At 46.9% G+C, this 12002-nt stretch overlaps 1 protein-coding gene across 3 annotated transcripts in view; it reads left to right on the forward strand.

Annotated features, from left to right (window-relative positions):
* Positions 1-12002, forward strand: part of ptch1 (patched 1) — a 58987-nt gene that overhangs the window by 33932 nt on the left and 13053 nt on the right. For all 3 annotated transcript variants that reach the window (XM_029124623.2, XM_029124621.2, XM_029124622.2), the window contains 4 exons: positions 2820-2938; positions 5695-6358; positions 7047-7356; positions 8871-9013. In XM_029124623.2, the coding sequence (XP_028980456.2) occupies positions 2820-2938; positions 5695-6358; positions 7047-7356; positions 8871-9013 (1236 nt within the window). The remainder of the gene's footprint in view (positions 1-2819; positions 2939-5694; positions 6359-7046; positions 7357-8870; positions 9014-12002) is intronic.

Below are 12002 nucleotides of genomic sequence, written 5' to 3' on the forward strand. Positions count from 1 at the left end.
TGTGGGGTGGCGGAGGTTTGGGTCTGTTCCTCAGACTTCATTGGCTCCAGATTTCTCTGGCCACTTTTTCTTCATTTAATTCATGGAACTGAGGCCGTGTGTGTGTCTGTAGCCCCCCTTTGTGGCCTGATTAGTGGTGAGCCCAATATCTGTCCAGATTGTGGCTCAGGTCCATGTAACCCTATATCTGTGTGTGTGTGTGTGTGCGTGCACGCTTGTGGTATCAGTGTGGGAGGTAGTTAAGGAGAGAGGCTAGAGGGGAGTAGGGTGTTGGGGGGGTATCGACTCACATCTGTCATTAATTAGTGACGTCAACAGACCACTGGGGGGGGGGGGGGGCAGTAAGGAAATGCTGTGGGTTAGAGAGATCAGTAGGCACACCCCGAGTCTTCACACTGCTGCCATAAGATCCAATAGGAATATATGAAATATGAAAGAACAACTCCTACTGATCTTCAGAGCCTACTCCTGAACTGGTTGAAGCTCCTTTGGCAACATTGCGCCTGGGAAGAATTTAGAAGATCCCGCCTACTTTGTACAGCTAATACTTTGGACCTTGAATTCAATTGACAACCAGATAAATTTAAGTTTAATGATTCCACTTTTTTATGACAAAGATTGCCTAGTGGAAGACTTATGGATGCTGTACAAGAGGTGAGGATATATCAGCAGACACTGGTTTTCTGTCTGTCTCCAAGTTCTCTCACTCTCTGAAACGGCTGACTTAGAATATGTTTGACCTTCGACCTCAGCAGGAGGTGGCTGAGTTCATGTGCTGTTGCCCTGACAACAGACCCGACTGGATGCTACACATACTTTGCCACAGATATGGCTAGCATATATTACTGTAACCCCCCCCAACAAATGTTCTTATTCTTTCTCAGTAAAGCCGATATTAGTATGTGTGGATGGATGGCTTTAGTAGGGGTCTGTCAGACATGCTCTACTCACCTTCGACAACTCATAGATCAGGACACACACATAAAATGGCCTGTAGAGGCTCATCTTTAAATGTAGTGACGCTGTTGAGCCCTATTTTACAGTAATACCATACAAGGTGGTGTGTGCGTGTCAGCGTGCGTGTCAGCTTGCGTGCGTGCAAAAGCACATTCTTGTCTTTATCAGGATTAGAGACTTCCTCCAGTCTCCTCTCTGGAACAGAAGGATTCAGCTCTCTATCACATCTCCCCATTTCCTCTCCTCTAGCCTGAAGGAAACAAAAGAGCATAGATTTGAGCTTGAGAAACCTGCTGTGTGTGGATGCGTTTGTGTATGGATGTGTTTGTGTGTGGATGTGTTTGTGTGTGGATGTGTTTGTGTGTGTGTGGATGTGTTTGTGTGTGTGTGGATGTGTTTGTGTGTGGATGCGTTTGTGTATGGATGTGTTTGTGTGTGCATGTGTTTGTGTAAGGATGTGTTTGGGTGTGGATGTGTTTGTGTGTGTATGGATGTGTTTGTGTGTGGATGTGTTTGTGTGTGCATGGGTTTGGATGTGTTTATGTTGGTGTGTGTGTGGGTGTCTTGGTGTGTGTGGGTGCGTGTGTGTGGATGTGTTTGTGTGTGTGTGTGTGGATGTGTTTGTGTGTGTGGGTGTGTGTGGGTTTGTGGGTCTGGATGTGTGGGGATGTGTTTGTGTGTGTGTGGATGTGTTTGTGTGTGTGGATATGTTTGTGTGTGTGGATATGCATGTGTGTGTGTGGATGTGTTTGTGTGTGTGGATTTGTTTGTGTGTGGATGTTTGGGTGTGTGTGTGTGTGTGTGTGTAAAACAAGCATGTCTGTATGTGTTTAGTGCTGTAATAGAAATGTAATGTTTGTGAGTCAGACTAGAACTCTGTGAGTCTTCATTCTCCCTTCTCTCCCTCTATATCCATCTCTCTCTCCCTCTATATCTATCTCTCTCTCCCTCTATATCTATCTCTCTCTCCCTCTATATCTATCTCTCTCTCCCTCTATATCTATCTCTCTCTCCCTCTATATCCATCTCTCACTCCCTCTCTCTATACAGTTAGTTAAGGAGTGAGAGAGGCAGAGCGTTATGTATGTGTGTCTGGTGTTAAGGTGTGATGACAATGAGTGGGTTTATGTTGTCTGACAGTTAGTGGGAGGGGTTTATGTTGACTGACAGTTAGAGGGAGGGGTTTATGTTGTCTGACTGACAGTGAGTGGGAGGGGTTTATGTTGTCTGACAGTTAGTGGAAGGGGTTTATGTTGTCTGACTGACAGTTAGTAGGAGGGGTTTATGTTGACTGACAGTTAGTGGGAGGAGTTTATGTTGTCTGACTGACAGTGAGTGGGAGGGGTTTATGTTGTCTGACAGTTAGTGGAAGGGGTTTATGTTGTCTGACTGACAGTGAGTGGGAGGGGTTTATGTTGGCTGTGAGTCCTAGCGCCTACTCGTCACCTCAACCCCTGCAGGCCTCTGTCTCCTTGGGTGGTCTGGCATACACAGTGTGTGTGTGTGTGTGTTCAGTGGTCTGGCCGCTATACAAGATACAGATTGTACTCTGGGCAGGGCCCCAGCCTACCAGTAACTCACACCCTGTAGTCTCTTCGCCTTAGAACTACACACTCTCTCTCCCTCTCTGTTTCTCTCACGTTCTCTCTTTTTGTCTCCCCCTCCCCCCATCTCAGATCGACTTCCTTTCTCCATCCATTACTTCAGTGGTATAATGTGTAATACACCGTGTGTATACATGATCAACACAACCTCCTCACAGGTCATAGTAGCCTTATCGTTTAACCCTTTGTTTTGTGTGTGTGTGTGTGTGTGTGTGTGTGTGTGCGTGCGTGCGTGTGTGTGTGCTCTCCCCTGGCCAGGCCGCGGTGGTGGTGGTGTTTAACTTTGCCATGGTGCTGCTCATCTTCCCTGCCATCCTCAGTATGGATCTGTATCGCAGAGAGGACCGCCGCTTTGACATCTTCTGCTGCTTTTACAGGTAGAAGACGCACGCAATTTACATACATACATACATACATACAAACCCGATTCCAAAACAGTTGGGACATTGTACAATTGTGAATAAAAAAAGAATGCAATGATGTGGAAGTTTCAAATTTCAATATTTTATTCAGAATACAACATAGATGACATATCAAATGTTTAAACTGAGAAAACGTATCACTTTAAGGGAAAAATAAGTTGATTTTAAATTTCATGGCATCAAAAAGTGGCATCAAAAAGTTGGGACAAGGCCATGTTTACCACTGTGTGGCATCCCCTCTTCTTTTTATAACAGACTGCAAATGTCTGGGGACTGAGGAGACAAGTTGCTCAAGTTTATGAATAGGAATGTTGTCCAATTCTTGACTAATACAGGCTTCTAGTTGCTCAACTGTCTTAGGTCTTCTTTGTCGCACCTTCCTCTTTATGATCCGCCAAATGTTTTCTATGGGTGAAAGATCTGGACTGCAGGTTGGCCATTTCAGTACCCGGATCCTTCTTCTATGCAGCCATGACATTGTAATTGATGCAGTATGTGGTCTGGCATTGTATCTAAACAGGATCCAGAAGCGCAGGCGTTTTTTCTGGGCCAAGGATCATTTAAAATGGACTGTGCTTGCTGCATACCATTGTCATGTTGGAAAATGCAAGGTCTTCCCTGAAAGAGACGACGTCTGGATGGGAGCATATGTAGTTCTAGAACTTGGATATAACTGTCAGCATTGATGGTGCCTTTCCAGATGTGTAGGCTGCCCATGCCACACGCACTCATGCAACCCCATACCATCAGAGATGCAGGCTTCTGAACTGAGCGCTGATAACAACTTGGGTTGTTCTTGTCCTCTTTAGTCCAGATGACATGGCGTCCCAGTTTTCCAAAATGAACTTCAAATTTTGATATGTCTGACCACAGAACACTTTTCCACTTTGCCACAGTCCATTTTAAATTATCCTTGGCCCAGAGAAAATGCCTGCGTTTCTAGATCCTGTTTAGATACAGCTTCTTTTTTGACCTATAGAGTTTTAGCCGGCAACGGCGAATGGCACGGTGGATATACGTTTATGAAATTTGTAAATTATTTCATTCCTTTTTTACTCACAATTTGTAAAGTGTCCCAACTTTTTTGGAATCGGGTTTGTATATACACATATACATATACATACATATGCATACATTCATACATACATACACATATACATACATACATGCATACACATATACATACATACACATATACATACACTCACCTAAAGGATTATTAGGAACACCTGTTCAATTTCTCATTAATGCAATTATCTAATCAACCAATCACATGGCAGTTGCTTCAATGCATTTAGGGGTGTGGTCCTGGTCAAGACAATCTCCTGAACTCCAAACTGAATGTCAGAATGGGAAAGAAAGGTGAATTAGGCAATTTTGAGCGTGGCATGATTGTTGGTGCCAGACGGGCCGGTCTGAGTATTTCACAATCTGCTCAGTTACTGGGATTTTCATGCGCAACCATTTCTAGGGTTTACAAAGAATGGTGTGAAAAGGGAAAAACATCTAGTATGCGGCAGTCCTGTGGGTGAAAATGCCTTGTTGATGCTAGAGGTCAGAGGAGAATGGGCCGACTGATTCAAGCTGATAGAAGAGCAACTTTGACTGAAATAACCACTCGTTACAACCGAGGTATGCAGCAAAGCATTTGTGAAGCCACAACACGCACAACCTTGAGGCGGATGTGCTACAACAGCAGAAGACCCCACCGGGTACCACTCATCTCCACTACAAATAGGAAAAAGAGGCTACAATTTGCACAAGCTCACCAAAATTGGACATTTGACGACTGGAAGAATGTTGCCTGGTCTGATGAGTCACGATTTCTGTTGAGACATTCAGATGGTAGAGTCAGAATTTGGCGTAAACAGAATGAGAACAGGGATCCATCATGCCTTGTTACCACTGTGCAGGCTGCTGGTGGTGGTGGTGTAATGGTGTGGGGGATGTTTTCTACCTGAGCATTGTTTCTGACCATGTCCATCCCTTTATGACCACCATGTACCCATCCTCTGATGGCTACTTCCAGCAGGATAATGCACCATTTCACAAGGCTCGAATCATTTCAAATTGGTTTCTTGAACCATGACAATCTGTTCACTGTACTGAAATGGCCCCCACAGTCACCAGATCTCAACCCAATAGAGCATCTTTGGGATGTGGTAGAACGGGAGCTTCGTGCCATGGATGTGCATCCCACAAATCTCCATCAACTGCAAGATGCTATCCTATCAATATGGGCCAACATTTCTAAAGAATGCTTTTCTTGTTGAATCAATGCCACGTAGAATTAAGGCAGTTCTGAAGGTGAAAGGGGGTCAAACACAGTATTAGTATGGTGTTCCCAATAATCCTTTAGGTGAGTGTACATACATACATACATATACACACATACATACCCCTCTCAGCCCTGCGACTAGTTGCAATGTATTTTCTGTTTCTGCTGAGTTATACCTCAAAGCCCTGATCATATACTTTAATTACTATTTACTGTTGATTGTCTGTCTGTTTATCTCAGTCTGTCATTTTTTGACCTCACATCACCTGGCTGCATGTATGGGCCTGCTCTGCTCAGCCACACTTCCAAATACACAGAACCACACTGCAAAAACAGAGATAAGCACATACCAAACCATACCAAATCTCCAGCCCATGTCTGTCTCCAGCCCGTGTCCTAACTCTCCCGTCTGTCTGTCTCTCTGTCTGTCCAGTCCGTGTGCTAACAGGGTTATCCAGATCGAGCCCCATGCCTACCTAGACGGAGTGGACGGCAGTCGCTACAACCCCCCTCCCACCTCCTACAACCCCCCTCCCACCTCCTACTGCACCCCCCCTCCTACCTCCTACTGCACCCCCCCTCCCTCCTACAGCAGCCACGGTTTCTCCCAGCAGACCCAGATCACCATGCAGTCCACGGTTCAGCTGCGGACAGAGTACGACCCCCGGACCCAGGCCTTCTACACCACCGCTGAACCCAGGTCTCAGATCTCTGTCCAACCCTTCACCCCGGCGCCCCCCGGCCCCGCCAACGCAGGCCATGGGGGTCGCGCCAACAGTAGCCAGCACGCCGCACATTCCAGCCGGAGCGGGTGTAGCGGCAGTCGCGGCAACCTCAACAACAGCAACGTCGGCCGAGGGTCCGGTTCGGCCGCGTTCCCGCCCCCATCCCCCTCCGGTGCCCCCCCCTTGTCCCCCCACGCACGCGAGGGCGTGTGCGTGCCCGGGGGGAGTACCAGCTCCCACAGGGACCTGCTGGCCCAGTTTGGGGAGGCCTCCCTGGGTCTCCGCTGTCCAGAGCCGCCCTGCTCCCGGTGGACCCTGGCCTCTTTTGCTGAGAGACACTACGCCCCCTTCCTACTGCAGCCGACCACCAAGGTCAGTCTGTGTGTGTGTTCCTATCTGTGTGTGTGTGTTCCTATCTGTGTGTGTGTGTGTTCCTATCTGTGTGTGTGTGTTCCTATCTGTGTGTGTGTGTGTTCCTATCTGTGTTTGTGTGTTTTCCTATCTGTGTGTGTGTGTGTGTGTGTTCCTATCTGTGTGTGTGTGTGTGTGTGTGTTCCTATCTGTGTGTGTGTGCTCTTATCTGTGTGTTTGTGTTCCTATCTGTGTGTCTGTGTGTGTTCCTATCTGTGTGTGTGTGTGTGTGTGTTCCTATCTGTGTGTGTGTGTGTTCCTACCTGTGTGTGTGTGTGTGTTCCTACCCAGTGTCCCAGCCTGCTGAGTCTGGGGTGATGTAATCCCTCAGCATTGTAGCAGTCATGCGTCCCAGGGAAGGGTTGGATTAGACCTTGTCTCCATGGGATGGGGGGCGTAGGGCCCTTAAACTGACCCGACAGACTGACTCAGCCGCTAGGCGAGCCGGCGTGTCGATATGGCCCGCTAATCCGGGACAGTAGAACGGGTCTTGACAGTGATGCCAAGGGGAAACCTAAATGGCCCCCGGTGTGATGTACCGCTTAGGGCAGGACCCATCTGATCCCCCCCCTATGTTCAGGTCACCGGGTTTCAGTCTGCCCAGGACCCCCCTGTGCTTGGTGTAAATATGCCCCCCCCCTCCCCCCAGGTGGTGGTCATCCTGCTGTTCCTGGTCCTGCTGGTGGTCAGCCTGTACGGGACCACCCGGGTGCGAGACGGCCTGGAGCTGACCGACATCGTCCCCCGGGAGACCAGCGAGTACGACTTCATCGGGGCCCAGTTCAAGTTCTTCTCCTTCTACAACATGTACGTGGTGACCCAGCGGGCGGAGTACGCCCAGGCGCAGCCTCTTCTCTACCAGCTCCACCAGCGCTTCAGCACAGTGCGCTACATCCTGAGGGAGGACAACGGACAGCTTCCCCGCATGTGGCTCCACTACTTCAGGGACTGGCTGCAAGGTGAGGCTGGGCCCCGTGTCCCGTCCGCCCCTGTCCCGTTTCCCCATCCTGAGTGGCGTGGACCTCGGCCAATCCGGAAGGTTCTTGTGTGACTAGACAGCATGGTGATGGATGGGGAGTCTGGAACAGCTTGTACGGGTGTGGGGGAATGGGTGCGTGTCTCTGCGCATGTGTGTTTCTGTGTTTGTTGGCCCGTGTGTTTGGGCGCGTGTGTTAGTCGGTGCGACAGACTGTGTGTGTGTGTGTGTGTGAGATTATGCGTGTGTTTTTGTATATGTGTGTTCATCACTCCTGCTCACTGTCTGTGTTTGTGAGGTAATTTGCATGTGGCGTGTCTGTGGTTCATTTTGTATGCGTGTATGTGTTTTGTGTGAATGTATTTTGTGTTTTATTTGTGTGTTTTGCATGTATATGCTTTTTGTGTCTGTTTTGCATGTATATGTTTTGGGTGGTTGGGTGAGGAACTGCAGTCTGGGTGGGTTGTGCAGAGCTGTGTTAAATATTGCTCAAAGAGATGGCTGAACAAATTGGACCAAGACAACGAGCAGGGAAAGACCCAAAACACTGTCCCAGAAACTAGCTACTGGCCAGGGGGAATGGAGTGGGGAGGAGGAGGCCTAGAGGAGACAACCACTACCAAAGAGAGAGAACACCGGGATAAAAACTGAATGAGATGAAGATAGAGAGTCTGAAGGAAAAGAGAGATCTGATTAGAAGAAACCTTGATTTTTGGAGTCTTATACTGTTTGTCATCCACTAACAAGAAGAGTGATCACCATGAACCAAATTCTTCTAACCATGAGGCGTTTTTGGTGAACTGTAGTGCATAGGGAGAAATGAGTGTAATTCAGACATTATCCCACGATGTGTGGAGCGGAAACCGAAAGGCTGGATATATTTAATGCTTTCGACTCCTTGTGCTGCGATTCGAGTTCAGGCAGACACAAGTACATTAACGACACCTGGTAATAGAGAGACAGAGAGACGACTGAGACTGGCTGTTTGTAAGGTCTTGGGAGGTGTTTCATTGTTAGATGAAGAGAAGTTGTTCTGAGAACTGAATGGATTGGGTTCTAGCCAAGGCGCCATTTCTGTGTTATGCATTCAGAGATGCCCTTCTGCACACCACTGTTATAAAGAGTGCTATTTGTGGTCTTTCTGTCAGCTTGAACGAGTCCCACCGTTTTCCTGAGAGACATCCCATCAGTATTGCTCTGTTTGGGTGATCATGCCCCTGTTGACTGGTACCATGATTGGACTGCTGCTGTGTTTCTCTTTGGGGACAGAGTGCTGCTGTAACTGTGGGCTGTTTCATTAGAGCGGGCCAAGGCCTTGTGATCCTTTTTGACTAGTCTGCTTTCAGGTTCTGTTAAAAGGTTCTGTAGTGGATGACAGGGTCCTGGGTTGAACCTGCTGGGTTTTCTTTGTTCCTTATGTATGGGCACAGGGTGAATGGATATGCTACGATTGTGATGCGGTTATGTTATGTTTGCATTGTGGTCGTGTGTACACAGGTCTGCAGGCAGCGTTCGACCAGGACTGGGAGGCTGGTCGGATCACACAGAGCAGCTACAGTAACGGTTCTGACGACGGCATCCTGGCCTACAAACTACTAGTACAGACAGGACGCAGGGACAAGCCCATTAACTTAAACCAGGTGAGACCAGATCACTTGTGCCAGGCAAAACCCATTATCCCATTTCTGAGATGCTGGAACCACCACATCTAGCACCGGCTAGCTCAACTAGCGCGAGGGCTATTACAGGGCCATTAGAATGCTTGTGAATGCTCCGTGGTGTTACCTCAGCCTGTCGTCGTCGTCTCTGAGAACGATGGCCTCAGAAGGCCACACCTGGCTTACAGACAGGCCTCTCCCTCTTTGTCTTTCACTCCCCTGACTTCTCTCTCTTATCCCCTCTCCCTCTTTTTCCTGTCTCTCTCTCTTTCTCCGCTTATTTCTCCCTCCATCCCTCCTCGGTAGCTAATGACTTTTCCAAGCCCAGGAATGTCAAGCCACCCGCAGAGGTTGCAACCCACCTCTGAAAAACCTCTTAACTCTTCATTGAAACCCCTTTTCTCCCAGCTACAGGCTGGAGACGTCAGACTCCCCCCACGGGTGTTCTGTTGGCCTGCTGCGTCCGGCGTTACAGTTTCCACTTCCACAGTGTTCCCAGCTAGGGGTGGGTGAGATAGTAAGCCACCAGAGGAAGGAAATAAAAATGACAGGATTGTGTGTGTGCGTGCGTGTGCAATTCCCGTGTGTGTGTGCTGTTTATCTCGGCAGTATCTGCTAAACGCAGAGTCTGCTACAGATATTATTCTGTCAGTCGGGACAAGCTCGGACCTTTATTTGGCTGGCTGGGTGACTGGCCTGGATGTCCCAAAACAGCCACTGCTAAAGTGTGCTTGTGTGCGGGCGGCCCTGTGATGTCACTTCCTGTGCCTGTGAGGGACTGGCAATAGGGCCGTGCTCTGTGGGCTCCCCGTGACAGCTTGAAGACATACAGTTGTTGCGTATCCTGCTGCTTAATGCAAGACAGACCTCTGGAATCCAGCTCTCTCCCTGTCTCTCTGTTTTGGTTCTTTTCTTCCATCCTTCTTTCTTTCTAAGCTTTCTCTCTCACCCTCTTTCTCTCTGTCCTTTCTCACAATCTTTCCGTCTTTTTTCCTGTCACATCTCTCTCTCTCACCTCTCTCTCCTTCTACCTTCTCTCTCCCTCCTTCCTCACTCCCTTTCTCTGCCTCTCTCTCTCTCTCTCTCTCTGCCTCTCTCTCTCTCCCCATCTCTCTGGTTATTTTCTTTGCTCTGTTCCAGACGTTTCCCCTTTCAATGAATGAAGAGGAGCAGAGGCATAATCTCTTTGAGTGTGTGCGCGCAACAAGATCTCACAACATGATCTCTCTTTACATCCGTTTTTTAAAACTTTTGTCCACAGGATATTAACTTTTATTGGTAACGTGAAAGCAATCGTCTACAGTTGAAGCAAACTGTCAAAAGAGACACACGGCCCTCACTGAAGCAGTGGTGAGGGTAAGGCTTAGGTAATATAGTTAGGGTTAACTATTACAGTTAAGGGTAACAGTTAGGTATTCATTCCAGATGATAACGTAAGGGTTAAGGTTTTTTAAAAACAACAAAAAAGGTTGTCTCTACATGGATTCGAACCTACAACCTTTGGAATCAAAGTTAGCAGATTAAGTGACATTATTTTTTAAATATAACAGTGCTTACCATTGTCCCTTGTATGTTTTTTTATGCAGAGATGGGCAGTATATACATATATGTCTTTGATGTTGTCTTTCATTTCAATTTCAGTAAATTATTACTAAATGTATTTTGTAACAAATTCTTTAAAGATATGTATTTTGTTTTACAAAACATTTTTCAACAGTCCTGATAGAAATGTGATCTTTAAGTGTACCGCTTATTTGAATAATAATACCCAGGTTGCTATGCCAGTATTAATTTTTACGTCAGGATTTTATTAACTTCAATTGATAAACAACAACATATCACAGTCATCAAGAAAAAAATCTAGGTTACCAAGACAGTTGTTAAGGTGAAGTGGGGGTCTTTGCAAATGTTATATGCACATTACAAATACATAATGCTTGTATTGTAGTCGGTAGTGTACATTTTTTGTATATAATGTATTGTAGTCGGATGTGTGTATTTTTGCTTTTCAGTGAAATACAATCAATTATTTTGTATATATTTTGACATTATTAGATCAAATTTGTAATCGTCAGTTGTAATTTGTGGTGCCCATATTTGTTTACAAGTCACATATATACATTTTACCCACTTAGACAAATGTCAGTCTACTGTGATCCTCTTCGAGAGCTGTATGTTGTTGTGTGTTGTGGGTAGTTTGCGGATGTGTGCATTTTTGTGTTTAAGAGTGCAAACGTACACTGTTCAGTAGTCGCTGAATTTTTTCCACTTTCAAATGAAGAACAGATATTTTCCAACCCTAGCTAATTGCAAAGCTAGATGTTTTGTTTTGATATGCAATACCACAGCTTTCTGTCTAGGCCTTTTCCCTTTCATGTGTTTCTGCTAACATTTCCCCCAGCAATGTACAACCATTCGCTCCCTATGGCCAAATGGAATTATGGAAATGTGTGTGTTTCTGAGAGTCAGTGTGTGTGTGTGTGCGTGTGAAAAAGAAAGAGGGAAGTGAAGAGAGAGAAGGTGAGGAGAAGAGCGGGAGAGGGCGAGGGAAAGTGAAATGGAGGGAAAAGAGGGTGAAAAGAAAAGAGAGAGCCTGTCTACTGCTATCAAGAGCCCTTTTCTTCTCGGTCCGACTGTGGTGCAGGGCATTCTGGGTATCCGTAGGGGTCAGGAGAACCAAGTGCAAGCAACATTTGTACAGATGCTGTGTTATTTTTATAGCTCTACTCCATTTGCTGGGTGGCATTTCCTTCAGTGTTAACAGCAAGGTTAACTGCACACAGACGCGCTCAGGGACCCCAGCCAATTTTTTTATTGTTACGCTAACTCAAGCAATTTTTCCAGTAATGGCTTTACCTCTCAGGAGGTAGCTAGCTACAGCCCCCCACTGTCACAGGGGAGGTGGCTACAGCCCTGAGAGTCCAGAGAGGGGGTTGCTAATGCTAGGCTAGTTAGCTGTGTATGGAGAAGG

This window comes from Esox lucius, chromosome 13 (genome assembly GCF_011004845.1).
Source record: "Esox lucius isolate fEsoLuc1 chromosome 13, fEsoLuc1.pri, whole genome shotgun sequence".
In the NCBI taxonomy this organism is placed as follows: Eukaryota; Metazoa; Chordata; class Actinopteri; order Esociformes; family Esocidae; genus Esox; species Esox lucius.